General features: G+C 54.5%; 5 protein-coding genes across 5 annotated transcripts; 4 read left to right on the top strand and 1 right to left on the bottom strand.

Annotated features, from left to right (window-relative positions):
• Window positions 1-225: 225 nt before the first annotated feature.
• J7T55_001789 (transport protein sec61 alpha subunit) lies at window positions 226-1,869 on the top strand (the record flags this gene model as incomplete). The annotated part of the gene is made up of 3 exons (XM_053142688.1): window positions 226-235; window positions 396-1,740; window positions 1,806-1,869. The coding sequence occupies 3 exons, from the start codon at window positions 226-228 to the stop codon at window positions 1,867-1,869; spliced, it is 1,419 nt and encodes a 472-aa protein (XP_052994243.1).
• Window positions 1,870-2,657: 788 nt separating this feature from the next.
• J7T55_001788 (ubiquitin-conjugating enzyme) lies at window positions 2,658-3,684 on the bottom strand (the record flags this gene model as incomplete). Its single annotated transcript, XM_053142687.1, has 2 exons — window positions 2,658-3,592; window positions 3,672-3,684. The coding sequence occupies 2 exons, from the start codon at window positions 3,682-3,684 to the stop codon at window positions 2,658-2,660; spliced, it is 948 nt and encodes a 315-aa protein (XP_052994242.1).
• A 1,634-nt stretch (window positions 3,685-5,318) lies between these two features.
• Window positions 5,319-7,355, top strand: J7T55_001787 (uncharacterized protein; the record flags this gene model as incomplete). The annotated part of the gene is made up of 3 exons (XM_053142686.1): window positions 5,319-5,549; window positions 5,614-6,290; window positions 6,464-7,355. The coding sequence occupies 3 exons, from the start codon at window positions 5,319-5,321 to the stop codon at window positions 7,353-7,355; spliced, it is 1,800 nt and encodes a 599-aa protein (XP_052994241.1).
• Window positions 7,356-8,111: 756 nt separating this feature from the next.
• On the top strand, window positions 8,112-9,950 carry J7T55_001786 (palmitoyltransferase pfa3; the record flags this gene model as incomplete). The annotated part of the gene is made up of 2 exons (XM_053142685.1): window positions 8,112-8,256; window positions 8,359-9,950. 2 exons carry the CDS (start codon window positions 8,112-8,114, stop codon window positions 9,948-9,950), a joined length of 1,737 nt encoding a protein of 578 aa, XP_052994240.1.
• Window positions 9,951-12,106: 2,156 nt separating this feature from the next.
• Window positions 12,107-13,282, top strand: J7T55_001785 (lpha and gamma adaptin binding protein p34; the record flags this gene model as incomplete). The annotated part of the gene is made up of 3 exons (XM_053142684.1): window positions 12,107-12,197; window positions 12,290-12,739; window positions 12,816-13,282. The coding sequence occupies 3 exons, from the start codon at window positions 12,107-12,109 to the stop codon at window positions 13,280-13,282; spliced, it is 1,008 nt and encodes a 335-aa protein (XP_052994239.1).
• Between the last annotated feature and the right edge of the window lie 1,288 nt (window positions 13,283-14,570).

The following is a 14,570-nucleotide window of genomic DNA, read 5'->3' as shown; positions in this document are numbered from 1 at the left end:
GGCCCGAGTTGAAGCCAGATTACAGCCAGCCTACCTTAGCTCAACACAACCTGCGATCTATCTACTATTTCGCGGTTCAGGACTCCTTCGACCAACTTCCTCTCCTTTCCAACGCTCTGTCCACGTTTTGTTCTTCAACCGAGCCATTGCCGCTCGCCTTCTTTTTTTCTTTCCTCCCTTGGATGAATCTCTAATCGAGTTCACTCCGACCACAAATCGCCCATCATGTCTAGCCGTAAGTCGATCGTCCGTTGCTGTCCTGCCCTCGTGCAGTCGCGAACACGACCCCTCAAGGCCTCGCGCTCACGTCCGCACACCGAGGTTGCCTCCATCATGGTGTCGTGTGGTCAATTGTGTCTGGGCAAAGAGCTAACCCGTGCGCGATTGCGCTGCAGTTCGATTCCTCGACCTGGTCAAGCCCTTCGTGCCGTTCCTCCCCGAGGTTCAGCAGCCCGAGACCAAGGTTCCCTTCAACCAAAAGTTGATGTGGACAGGTCTTACCCTCCTGATCTTCTTGGTCATGAGCCAGATGCCCCTGTACGGCATCGTCTCCTCAGACACCTCCGACCCGCTATATTGGCTCCGTATGATGATGGCGAGTAACCGTGGAACTCTGATGGAACTTGGTATCACTCCCATTGTCTCGTCCGGCATGGTCTTCCAGCTTCTGGCTGGTACCCACCTGATCGACGTCAACCTCGACCTCAAGTCGGACCGCGAGCTCTACCAGACCGCCCAGAAGCTGTTCGCCTTCATCCTGTCCGCTGGTACCGCAACTGTCTACGTCTTCACTGGACTCTACGGTCCTCCCTCCGACCTTGGCGCCGGCATCGTCGTTCTGCTGATTCTCCAGCTCTTCATCGCCGGTATGATCGTCATCCTCCTCGATGAGCTTCTGCAGAAGGGCTACGGTCTCGGCAGCGGTATCTCTCTCTTCATCGCGACCAACATCTGCGAGTCTATCATGTGGAAGGCCTTTTCCCCGACCAGCATCAACACTGGCCGTGGTCCTGAGTATGAGGGCGCTGTCATCGCTCTCTTCCACCTGCTCATGACATGGCCCAACAAGCAGCGCGCTCTGCAGGAGGCTTTCTACAGGCAGAACCTGCCCAACATCATGAACCTTCTGGCCACCCTTGTTGTCTTCGCCGCTGTCATCTACCTCCAGGGTTTCCGTGTCGAGATTCCTGTGAAGTCCTCCCGCCAGCGTGGTGCTCGTGGATCTTACCCCGTGCGACTGTTCTACACATCCAACATGCCCATCATGCTGCAGTCGGCCCTGTCGTCCAACGTCTTCCTCATCTCCCAGATGCTGGCAACTCGTTTCGGCGAGAACCTCCTCGTCCGTCTGTTCGGCGTGTGGGAGGCTAAGGAGGGTTCTGGCCAACTGTCCCCTGTGTCCGGTCTCGTCTACTACATGTCTCCGCCATTGAACATGAAGGATGCCCTGATCGACCCAATCCACACCCTCGTCTACATCGCCTACATGCTCACTGCCTGTGCTATTTTCTCCAAGACCTGGATCGAGGTTTCTGGCTCGAGCCCCCGCGACGTCGCCAAGCAGCTGAAGGACCAGGGTCTGGTTATGGCCGGTCACCGTGACCAGAGCATGTACAAGGAGCTCAAGCGCATCATTCCCACTGCCGCTGCCTTTGGCGGCGCTTGCATCGGAGCCCTCTCCGTTGCTAGCGATTTGATGGGCGCGCTTGGATCCGGAACCGGAACCCTGCTTGCTGTCACGTAAGTCTCAATCGCTCCACGCTGCTGGATACATCTGCTAACAGCCCCCAAAGTATCATTTACAGCTACTTCGAAATCGCAGCCAAGGAAGGCGACATGTCTAGCATGAAGGGCATGATCATGGGCTAAACAGACTAGCCTGACGTATTGCAAGTCGTCCGACAATACTTGCGTCTGTGACCCAGGGGGGAATGTTTGGAGAATGGGCTCACGTGTATTTCACAATCTAAAGTTGCACCGAAAAGAGGAAAAGGCTCAGCGGTCCGGGTTGGGAAAAGCATTTAATGTTTTCGCTACACCATGAAGAACCCCACAGGGGCTTCATGCAAGCCGGCCGCACAAACCGGCTGTGTATGAGATTATAGCATAGTTAAGCATCACATACCGGTGTCGTTTGCTTTGAAAATTTGATTGGAACGCCATTCGCTTTGCCGCTTGTGAACGGTCTAATAGAGCCAGCCGCCTTCAAGAAACCACTCTTCGTCGTGGAGCCTATGATTCCGTCATATTCAAAGCAGCTCATCCAGATAGCAGTGGGAAGTGAAGGTAGATCAGGATTTAGACTCATCTTCACTCATTGAAAGTTTTTTGTAGCATTTTGAAAAGGCATAATTCAACCTCAAACTATGGCGTATGTTTCGATGCCCCGATTGTTAGTGGTCTTGGGCAGGGCAGAGACGACGCGTCTGAGCACCCCATCGAGCATAGCCAGGTTCGAGGAGTGACCCAGAGAAAACATAGGTATTCGCCGGAACTGTATCATGAAGTACTCCTGTTCATGCAGGTCTTGTACACGCTCTTTGGCTCCTGTTGAGAATCTATGTTACCAGCCTGCCGTCCATCCAAAGGTGAATGTAATCACACAAGAACGCCTTGCTCCCTAGCCTCCCAACACCAAATACAAAAGCCACAATCTGTTACAAGCCCAAGATAACCTTCAATATCATGCCAACCAGGCAGACCACGAGTGCGGCGATGACCCTATCTATCCATTTAGGTACCCCTCTGTCGTTTAGCGTGTGCTGTTGCTGCAGCAGTTGTGCCTGTTGTGGCGGTACGGCAGTGTTGTGCGCCACATTTGGCAGCGGTACTGTTCTTGTAGGTCGAGGCACCGTCTGGCCTGGTTGCGCCAGACCGGCGGCTGTTGACGCGGCTGTTCCACTCCCGAGATCTGCTCGTGGCACCGTCTGCACGAAGCCTTCTGCCAACTCGGCGGTTTCCGCGTCCTCCATAGCCTGCGCAGTCGCCTCGATACTTCCTCCGGCGGCTCCGGCGGCGGCCGCCGCCGCCGTCTTCTCCATCTCGTCCTTGAACCCCATGCTCAGCTCCGGTGGCACCTCGACTTCCTGGATTTTGCTGCTGCCCTCCCCTGCTTCCGCCTCGGCGGCCTTCGCGGCGTCCTCACATTCTTTGATGATGTCCTCGTTCGTCCGGCCCCCGCAGCCACTACACCTCCAACCCCTGCTCTCGGTGGCCAGTCTCTTCCGCACAGCATCTGTCGTGTCCAGGCCGCCGAGCTGGCCCTTTGAGTCCGTCTCCATGAAACTCCTCAGCGCCACCAACGCTGTCCGGACGCCCCAAGCCGGTTGCCACGTTTCTTCGTGGTGCCCACTTATTGAGAGGCAAATCTCGCGGTTGGCCTCGAATCGCCCCGAGGGTGTCAGGAAGCGGAAGGAGGGCGGGCGGAGAGGGTAAGTCGGGGGCAGGACTATGCGGCCGTGGTATAGACCGTCGGCGTAAGAAGAACCTGGGGGGCCGCGGAGTGTGAAGTGCCATTCGAAGAGATCGGTTTCCAGAGGTGAGGCCGTGTAATCTGGAGACGGTGAGTTGGACATCTCCTGAGCCTCGCGCACTGCACAGTGGAAGGCTTGTCAGTAGCTGTTCTCAATCTTCGAAAATGGGCGGCGTTCTTGTAAGGCTGCAATGCTCACTTATGCGCTTCATGGTGGGCGATTTGGAATTAAATTTGGTCGCCATAGTCGAAGAGTGAGAGAGGCAGGAAGCACCTCTGTGATGCTGCTGATAAGGAGCGAGATGCTGGGGATGGGTATCACAGGAAGGGAAACGTGGCTTGGTATTAGTCGGAACCGAACATCTCGAATGGAATAGGACTGGGTTGGTGAAATTTAAGCGGGATAAGACAAAAGATAATAGTGGTACTGAATCTAGTGGTGGGCAGTACTCAGGTTGCAATGTGTCTTGTTAATCGTACCAAGATGAGACGCCGCAGGCCCGTGGTGACTGACTGATCAGGTACCATGTGGGTTGGCTCACTGCAAGTAGTTACGCGGGCGGCTGATGACGCTGCGGAGCTTGCCCCACTTGCCGCTGCAGCGAGTGAGCTAGAGCCTAGCCGGTGTAAGTTCGAGGACGATGCAGTCTACAGTACATACCTCACCCGTGAGCTTCCACCCGCGCGCCACTGAGACACCTCTATGGACCTGGGACAAACCCATTTTCTTCCCATCGAACAGCTGCTACTTTCTACATGGATTTCACTCGAAGCCGCTAGACTGGCTGCCAGCGCTGAGGAATGCATTTGCTCCTTTCATGAGGAGCTCTTAGACCGACGGCCAGACATGACAGTAATTGGATCTGTCATTTCAGTGCCGTGATCTTGAACTGCCCAGGCTTTGCTCGTTTTGCCATCATCTGAATGAAACGAATCACAAGACTCAGAACCAGCCATTAAACTTATCTTCGATGGCTCGTCTCGATGTGATGGAAAAGGCAAGACATGGTTACCTCCAGAACCGCAAGCAGAACTACTGCCCTCACTGTTGTGCCAGTGTTGTGTTTAGCAGAAGCAGGAGGACTAAAAGAATGATACCAAAGAGACAGACCTTTCTAAACCATCGTGTACGCAAAAACCCTAGAAAGAAAGGACAGTGAACCGCGGACTCTTGGTTTACAACCTCTTCAGAGTCTGATGGAAAGTTGAAATGCCATATGTGTGTATACAGACAGACAAGGTAGGTACATTTTAAGGTATTTCGAGTTCTCGGTTTTTGGCAGCAGATAATCGAGGGATTCTATGCTTGACCCACCAGCTTGGACGGTCTTACCCTACTTCTCTGTCCGGAGCAGCTCCAGGTGGTCATTGAATTTCAAAAAGCCCAAGTACATATTCGCTTCTGTTCTGTGTTCTATTGCAGGGTGCAAGTCATTGCTGAAAGCCAGAGGTGCTTCCTCGGGCAAGAAAGAACGCTGCTGCCTCCGCGTCCTTTTCCTGCCAGACCTTGGGATCGAAAGTAAACGTCAACAACTCACAAATTTGGCCTGACCCTCTTTCCCACCATTTCAACTCCCAACACTCGCACTCGCAATTCTCTCCACAGTTAACACGAGTGTGCTCGACGACTTCAACTCACCAGCCTAAGCGTTCGAGCCTACCAGGCATCACACAAGATTTCTGTCTCGCACAACTTACTTGCGGTGGGCGAAAAGACTCTCAAGGCTTGATCAAGCAAGGTTTGTCACCAACAATACCTTGTGGCTGACGAAGTTCCACATGACAACATCAAACCTTTGAAAAGTCTAACGGCAAAACCCGTTTGTTGGCCGCACAGCGTTGCAACATGAACAGCAAACAGGAGTGGCAGGAAGGGGCGCCCAAGTTGCAGCAGGTCGGTCCCACGACCTGCGCCTACTGTACCGCTACCTTTCCTTCCATAGACGCCCTACGCGCTCATAAAGCGAAAAAGCTCAAAGAAGAGAACCATCCAGATCGAGAGGCGGTGCACCTCTGGTGCGAAATCTGCGACATAGACTTTCACACCTTGGGCGGTGTGGGTGAACATCTACGACAGGTAAGAGATGATGCGATTGGTCTACATGGTGTGTTTGCGTGGACATGGCTGATTTGGCCTCCAGTTTCATGCTCACAAGCAAGACTTTCGTTGCCCCGGTTGCGACGTAAAGTTCGTAACGCTATCCTCCTTTGTCAAGCATGTGGAACTTGGCCAGTGTTGCCAGCTTGACATCGAGAAGCTCCAAGCTCGGTTTGCGTCAAAGTTGAGCTTCGCGAAAGGTCTTGCACGACTTGATCGGGCGAGCAGGCAAGATGTGCCCAACATAAAACCGAAGGACTTTTCCATGCATCTGGGACAAGACGCGGAGCCTGAAGCCCCTTGGCAGGAAAGTGCCAATCTGCTGTCGGCGTGGGAGGGAAGAGATACAAACGCATGGGGCTCATCAGAGCCTGTCGGCTTGGATGATGGGACGTTCCCGAGGATGGCCCACCGCGAGTACTTTCATGGAAGCACCAAAGCCCCAGATATCCTCACTGGAGATCAAAGCAACCCCCTGGACGGGAAGTATGAGGAGAACGACTGGGCCAGGGACAGGAACCTATTCCCGAACGCGGCCCCCGCCCAGAAGCCAACTGCCGAGCAGTTACAGACGCTCAACGATAATCAGCAAGCTGCAGTTGAGCGTGCCCGCAGCTTGAACAGTGACACTGTCGACCCCAGTAGCCCCTACTTCGATCCTCAGAAGTGCTGGCATAACATCCTCCAAAAATACAAGTGTCCTCATCAGGCAACATGCAAGTAAGTGCAGCTATCACCTTCTCTTCCCTAGGTCAACAAGCAGAAACTACTCCATTATTGACCAGCATGAACATTCTTGATGTTCATGACGCAATGATGATTCTGGGTCCTTCTTTGCGTACGGGTTTAGATGAGTGTATGAAAGTTGCTAACCTGGAACTACACCGGCACAGGAAGACTTTCAACAAAAAGGATGCGCTCATACAGCATCTCAAGTCAGCTACCCACAGCAGCAACAAACTTAGGTGCCCATCCTGTCTGGACCGTTTCGATACTGTTTACGCGCTCACCGCACACGTCGAGTCCCAGAGCCGCAAGTGTGCAATGCGTCACGCCTTGAGTGAGTACGACATGTACAGAATATTCCTCGATCAACTTACGTGGGGAATGGCTGAGGTTGGAGGCGTCCATAATGACTTCACTCAAAAATTTGAATTCCAGGAGGAGTTCAAACAGCTCTATGGTACGCAGAAGACCTCAGGCCCAACTTTCGGTCACAAGCAGATACATGGAACCAACGGTAGAGGCAACTCGGCCCGCACTGTTCGACCAGGGCTCACGGAGGCGACCCTGAGCAAACAGCAGCAGCAGATCAGAAGACACGGTCCGCCATCCACGCCATACGGACAGAATGACAGCGGCCGTGGTGATTCTGGCCCAGAGGTGGCCCTGACTGCGAATGCGCTTTCCCAGCTTCAGCTACAAGAGAAACATGCTAGCCCTTGGAGTCAGCACTCCGGCAGTCGTCAGCAGCAGCAGCGTCAACAGCCAGAGCAGCAGCAGCAGCAGCCCACTGGTTCCTGGGGTCCGTCCTCGGAGTCTCAGCAGCAGCAGCAGCACAAGAATCGGCAGCAGCCCACTGGTGTCTGGGGCCAATCCTCGGAGCCTCAACAGCAGACAAGCGGTTACGTCTGGGGTCAGCTCAGTGCTATGGGTTGGGACACTTGGGATCAACGTCCTGAACTTCTGCAGGAGCAGAAGGATAGCGTTGCTAATGCCGAGCCTCTTGGATCAGGCTGGCGGCCGCAGAGAAAGGGTGGAGGCAGTTCTTGCAGTCGCTGGTGATCAGGCTGCGCACTGTTGTCTACATACAATTCACGACGGATGACATGCTGCGGCGCTTCTAACTTGACGCACTGTTAAGCCTGCTTCCCAGGGAAGAGGGGGTGTTTCGCCGCCCATACGGATTGATTACTGCTAAGTCGCTATTTGGAAGAAAAGGGGGAAAAGAAGAAAGGTCAAAATCGGGTCCAGAGACTGAAGATGAATCTCAACGGAAATCCCTCATACACGATGGGACCCAGAAGATTATCCGCGCTCTGATCCTCATGTCGGTAAAGGAATACTTTGTGTGTACTGGCTCTCGAATCACCATAGATCGAATCATAGCAACATTGCAGGTTGAAATTACCAAAAGTGGTTGTGTCCAGGAGGATGAATGCTACTAGTCCTCGACGCGCAGAGCTTAGCAGTAGGCTCGTACAGGGAGCGTGACCGGTTGACGCGCTGACTGAGGCTCTCGGCCCCTGCAGCCGTTTCAAAACAGGGGGTGTGATTCGCTGCTGCACACAACCTTGGGGGCGATCCGCACTCAGCCTCACCCGGGAACAACAACAACGACATGCCGTCAGCGCCGAACGGAACAACGGCTACTCCTGACGACTTTGCTGCTTCTTAACATGCCACTTCTTCTTCTTCCACCTGTATTTGATATGCCCTGCTGCTGCTCTGTGGTTTGAAATGGTTACAAACTTCAAACCTTCAGCCTAAGTTTTTGATACACCGATGGATGGGCGCCACTCTTTCGACACTTCTTCCGTCATGGCTCGCTGGGCGAGGAGGATCGAGAGGTGTTGCTGCCGATGCGCTACGTACTTCCCTCTCGCCTTCGTCTACGGCATCACAACTTGGGCCGTCTTTGTCGACTGTAACATAGGGTATGATGCCCAGAAGTCAAGTTGGATAGGTATGAACACCTACAGTCCGTGACTGGGGAGCTCGGGTGCAATGTGGACTCCAGACAACGAGACCTAGCTCGCTAACTATGAGCTCTTGCCTCGTCCCATAGGTAAATGGTCATCGCTCCTTGCTATAATTCTCTATGCTCTCCTGAACTGGTCCTACACGACGGCCGTGTTCACCCCTCCCGGCAGCACCACCAACGACAGCGGGTACAGCACCCTACCCACACACGAGCCTCGTGCGACCACCAACCCAACCACCTTGACCGTCAAGTCGAACGGGGAGATACGCTTTTGCAAGAAATGCCAGGCCCGCAAGCCCGACCGCGCGCATCACTGCTCGACCTGCAGGCGGTGTGTCCTCAAGATGGACCACCACTGCCCCTGGCTCGCCACCTGCATCGGACTGCGCAACCACAAGGCGTTCCTACTGTTCCTCATATATACAACGCTGTTCAGCATGTACAGTTTCTTGGTGGCGGGGTCTTGGACTTGGGACGAGATTGTCAGTGACGTGACCTACGTCGAATCGCTCATGCCGGTTAATTACATCGTATTGTGTGTCATTGCGGGCATCATATCACTGGTTGTCGGCGCGTTCACAGCGTGGCATATTATGTTGGCTGCTCGCGGGCAGACCACCATCGAGTGCCTCGAGAAGACGAGGTATCTCTCGCCGTTGCGAAAGACGTTGCAGAATGCCTACCAAGCACAGCACACTGACGGACGAGGAGTGCCGATGCCGCGTTACGGGCAGCAACTGCTGGACGCGCACCAAAATATACTGCCAGGTGTTAGCCGGCCAGAGGAGGGCGAGGAACTACGAACACTGGCACCGAGTCAGAGAGACGAGGAAAACGCGACGCTGATCAGCGGCATGCCGAGACACAGGACCTACGAGGAGATGGAGCGCCACCGCGCACGCAAGAGGTATGAGGAATATCTCGAAGAGCAGGACAGCAGCAAGCTACCCAACGCATTCGACCTAGGCTGGAGGCGGAACTTGCTGCACCTCTTTGGTCACAACCCCTGGCTTTGGGGCCTACCGATTATGACCACGACCGGCGACGGGTGGACGTGGGAGCCATCTCCCAAGTGGGTCGAGGCCACCGAACGCGTCGAGCGGGAGCGCAATGAGCAGCGTGCGAGGGAACGTGCTGCTGGCTGGGGCGTGCCGGATGACGGGGCCGATGTGGAATCTGTGCCTACGCCACCGTCCTGGAACCCGCCATTGAGAGGAGCCGGCCGGCATTACCGGGACGAGAGGCCAAGTCCTCCGCGCAAGACACCGAGCAAGGCTGATAAAGTTCTGGGTAGGGACCCGAACTTGTACGCGGACCAGCCTGGTGTGAATATGAGCAGACTGAGCCCTGCGAACAAGGACATGGGCAAACGAAGGAAGCCGGACGATATCTACGGAGACAATGACAGTCTCTTTGACACGAGCAGCGACGAGCTCGACAACGAGGAGCCATCTCAGCAGGAGAGGCAAAAAGCGGATAGGAAGAGCTCTGGTCCTCTGAACCCAAAACCAAGCAGTCCCACCAACCCGTTTAACAGCAGTGGAGGACGTAATATGAGCATGGGTAGCGGCGTGAGTGGGCTGCTGCGAAAAGCGTCGAACAACTCTCTTGCGAACGCGAATGCAAGCAGGAATGCGAGGAATAAGCAGACAACCGACGAGGACGAGGTGGACTGATTGTATCCGCCGCGAAATGGGAGCACGAGTACAATGGGTCATGGGTCATGGGTGAGGAGCGATGAAGGGCGATGGGTCTTTTTGGGTTCCTGCCTTTCACAGGATGTCTATATTGGCTACTTATCAACCTGCATTTAGCCTGGCGTTCGTTCTTAATGTGCGGTGTGTTGCTGAAGTGGTTCACTCAGGCTAGACGGCAGAACTAATGGTGTGAATTGAGGGTTTGCGGCTCCATCCGAACAGTTCTATTACGCAGCTGTGTTTGACTTACGCGAGTGCCTGGTGCTCTGCGACGACGGGTTAACGAGGCCATGATACGTTATCGTGTGACATCGTGTGATAGCGTGCTTGCGATCGAGGATTACCAGCACAACCCCCGTCCAGCCACGAGCCGTGGAAACTCCAGCCAAGGTCCGCATGGAAGCTCGCGAATGCAACAGACAGCCCGCATGGACTTAGCTTGGCGTCTAATTATCTCCCTCTTGGCGAACCCGTCACCCCCCGGAACGCGCGTCCAGCCTGACATACATCAGCCCGGCGCGCCTTTGCTCCAACGCGAAACGTGCTCTAGATGCTTCGCGGCCCTTCCTTTCCGCTGTCCCGCCTACCCGTGCGGAGGGCAGGATTTGTTTCGGGATGGGTGGGGACAGAGCCTAAGTACTGGCGAGGTACCCAGTGCACCCTTGACGATCTGGGAAGCACACATGTCAGCATGGGAGGGCGGAGATAGATGCTGGCCCACCATAGGCGGGTCTGGTGAATTTTACATTAATCTGAGGGAGGCGCAAATAGTAAGTTCACATTTGCGCCGAGGGTCGACATGTGGGACCTGGCATCTTGCCATCTTCCGAGAGCCCCGGACGCGTCACTTCGCCTCGGACAAAGTGTGAATTCGCAGCGGCCATGACTGCGTGGGGCCCGTCTCTAATCGGGATGGGATGGTGAGCATGAGTGGGTACAGCACGGCGCGCAATCTTCTCTACCCCGGGCGTTGTATGTTGGTTGCTGAACGACCTGCTCGCCTCGATGGCCAAGGTCCGGTGCACTTGCTGGGATAGCCACCTCTCAACAGACGCCTGATGCCGGGTGCCTGAACCGCAAAGGGCTGGAAGCGATGAGGCGTCCCTCCGCGTCGGCTGCTCCCTTAGAAGCTTGTTCGATAGACTGCTGTCCATGTACTCCATCTGGCCTCCGTGCCCCGATCATGCTGACAATGGAGCCCTGAAAGGGTGCCTTTGAAGAAGGCAGCGTGGTGCGTATCTATAGGGCGGCATTCCATCCAACGCGCCGCATCGGCGCCGGCGCATAACTCCACCGAGTCGACTCAAGCAGAAGCCAACCACAGTCGATGATTGCAGCTAAACTGAACACCAAGATTTGCGGATAGCTCCCTTCTCGAGGTCCTCATCCTTCATTCTAGGCGCGGCAAGGAGCCTTACACTAGATCTTCCCCACCACAACTCCATATCGTGATCGAGGAGTCGTGGCGATCAAGTTGATGGGAGCTGTGCGAGCCATGGCCTGGACCGGCTCGGCCGAAAGTTCCAGTCCATCGAGACAGGCAACTCCGCAGTCTTCTTTCTCCGGCCCCGACCCGGTTTTTCCTCCGTCCACACGGAACTCCATTGCTGATGCGACAGTTCCGGAGCCGGGTCCGGACAGGTCCGGGGCCGGGAACGTCATGCGTCAACTCGACCGGTTGCTGTTGACATAGGCCTTGGATGTATCGCTGTCAGTGTGTCTGTCTCCACGTGTTAGACGTTGAAGCCGTGCTGAGATTCACGGAACTCCCTCGGAAGGTCCGGCCGTTTGGGGAGCGATGGCTGGAAAAGAAAGTCGGCGTTGTATAAGTCAACCGGCCTGCCGGTCTGAATAGCTGTAGCAGACAGAGCCTAGGGACCCATAGGCTGCAGGAGCCCCTGAACCACGGGCCTGGAATTACATAAGCGCACGCCCACTGCACTGCACTGTAGATCAGTACTACATTGGCATTTTGGCTGGCATCAACCAGCCAGAGACAACACAGACGTCTATCTTCCTCAGAACCTTATCCATTTATTTCCCACCCAGTCAACCTCACCGTAGTCTGAGCTAAGAAGAGAAGTTGAGAGTTGGTTTCTCCAGTGCTGCCTTTCTCACATCGAAGTCCATTCGCCATGGTCAAACCTCAACCCATCTTGCATCCACGAAGGATACTGGCCGTGTCATTGGAAGACTCAACGGAGCACCTCAGCCGGGTCATCAAAGGTAGGCACCGAAGCCAACCGTCCAGAGTCTTCATTTCAATCTTCAATTCAACGCCTGATGAGATGATGGCCAGTTGACATAAAATACCTCAGAACTTACTGGCAACAGCCCTGAGCCCGCCTCAGCATCAACCTCGCTTGCAGGCACAACCCACGACCTCGACCTGCAAACAGCTTACTACACAGCCACAGTGCCCATATGGCTGGATCTCATCACGACTGCGTCCGAGTGGGCCGCGTCTTTTCTCTCCCCCGAAGCCAAAGAAGTCCTTGAGGTGCTGGGCGGCGTGGTCGTTGTGTTTCCTGTCTCATCCTCCACCTCGGCCTCACAGCACAAGGACCTGATCAGGGAGGTCGGAAGGGTCGTCAAGGAGGGACTTGGCGGGTGGGAATGGGACGGTGTGGGTCTTGGCATCGGCATCGGTGAAGTCCCCCATCTCGACGACTTGGACATGTGGGATGAGGTCTGTGGAGATGCCGGGCTTGAGTTTGTGCACGTTGGCTCATCCGCCACGTCAGACGATGCAAAAAATGAGTTTGGTGGTAAGTTTTGTGTATTTGACTTTGTCCACATCCCCTCAGGTCTCCAAGTATAATCCTTTTGCTCACCAATACCCAGAGAAAATGGGCATTCCTCGCGTGCTCGAGGCTCTCGAGTCCAATGACTGGGATTCATTTGCGACAGCAGATGAAGATGGCGACATGGCGGCACTGGGAGACGAGATGGTTCGAGGTGCAGGCGATGAGGATAGTATCGAGCTAGATCCAGAGAACCTGGATTTCGGCTTTGACAGGGAAGACTTTGAGGGCCTCAAAAAGGCCATCTGGGAGGCTCGCATAGAGCGCGAGGGCGATGATGGGGATCGCCAAGCCACAGATGGGAAGCCAAGCGATCCCAAAGCAGCATCAAATCAGACCGGAAACCCCGATGAAGGCGGCGACGAGCTAGGAGATGAAGACATCCAGAAAGTTGAGCAGATGATGCGCAAATTACAGGCCGTCAAGGACATGAGTGCTGGTCTGCCAGAGGACCAGAAGAAGAGGATGGCTGCCAGGGCAGTGGGCGAGGTTATGAAAGAATTTTGATGGTGAGCTTTCTCTATTTCTGTTTCTGAACGGAAGGAAATCTCTACGAGCACCTGCAGTAAACTACAGCTATGAAGCTCATGAGCTCTGTGCTTTCTCGCACCTCACCTACAGCCATCCTGCGGGATTTTCCCTGATCATGGACATCTCTGTCTCTATTGATGGCATCTTGCGATGAGTTCTTCAGATCTATCATCTCCACAGAGGCTTTCAGCCTTGCTAGCGGGCATTTGATCCCGCGACCTGTATAGCATGCACACCGTAAGGATGCTCGAGGGTGTCAGTTGACTCAGTACCCTGCAGTATAAGGCACAGACTCTGTCTCTTTGGGAGTGATACTGTTGGCGTGGATAGGACTCGGGGCTCGCCATTGCAAAAAATCAACACTGTCACATTGGCACAGAATGTTCACGGCGAGGAGCGAAGACCTTTGTCTCATGAGAAGCCCCGTTGCGGTAACTTCCGGAGGCCAAGTATCTGCACAATGGGAGCTTCTACTCCATGGCTCCATTTGCAAATATAGCTGTAGCCATAAATGACCACCAATACACCAAATACCGGGACAGAGCTGGCTTATCCTGCTACGTTAGTCTCACACGCCTCTGACATATGTCCTGTACTCGCGAGCGGCCGCTCGGTCCGAGGAGCTTCTGATCCTGGCTCACGATGACTGGGCCACCCAAAAAATAAACAACAGGTCAAGATTGGGCAACGTCTTGCTCTGCGATCCTAGACAACGCAACCACAACGGATTTTCCCACGACAGGTCATCCCACAATTTGTCACGGACGTGCCGATCTTTCGCCTTCGTTTCTGATGACTCAGAGTGACTTGAGGATATTGACACCCAATACTTCTCCAATTCTAAATGAAATTGGTAGTCACGCTACCTCTGCAAAGTAATGAGACCGTCATCGACCGGGCTCGAGGGGGTTGCTCGTGGAGCTCACTGCCCGAGCAATCCTCAGCCAGGCAGTTGCCGTCCTACGGTATCGGGCCGTCTGTCTTTGAGCTAAATCAGATGGACAAGTATGACCGAGCCATGCTACTTGCGTGAACTCAGATCAAACGTTGCGTGGAAACCACTGAATATCGCCAGGGACATATTGCCTGTTAACCTGCTTATGTTCAGATGTACCGGTGAACAGACAGTCATCATTCAGGGTCCATGACCCCTCGCTTTCAATAACCACAATCACATGCCAGAGGGCTGCACAACGCACTGCACAGGAATGTTCCATTTCCCCTCTTGAGTGTCAGATTAACACAACGAGGCTTGCTGGGTTGC

Source organism: Diaporthe amygdali, assembly GCF_026229845.1.
Source record: "Diaporthe amygdali strain CAA958 chromosome Unknown NODE_12_length_1037015_cov_66_201586, whole genome shotgun sequence".
Lineage (NCBI taxonomy): Eukaryota > Fungi > Ascomycota > Sordariomycetes > Diaporthales > Diaporthaceae > Diaporthe > Diaporthe amygdali.
Note: the sequence above shows the minus strand (reverse complement) of the source record. Positions and strands in the feature narration are given on the sequence as shown.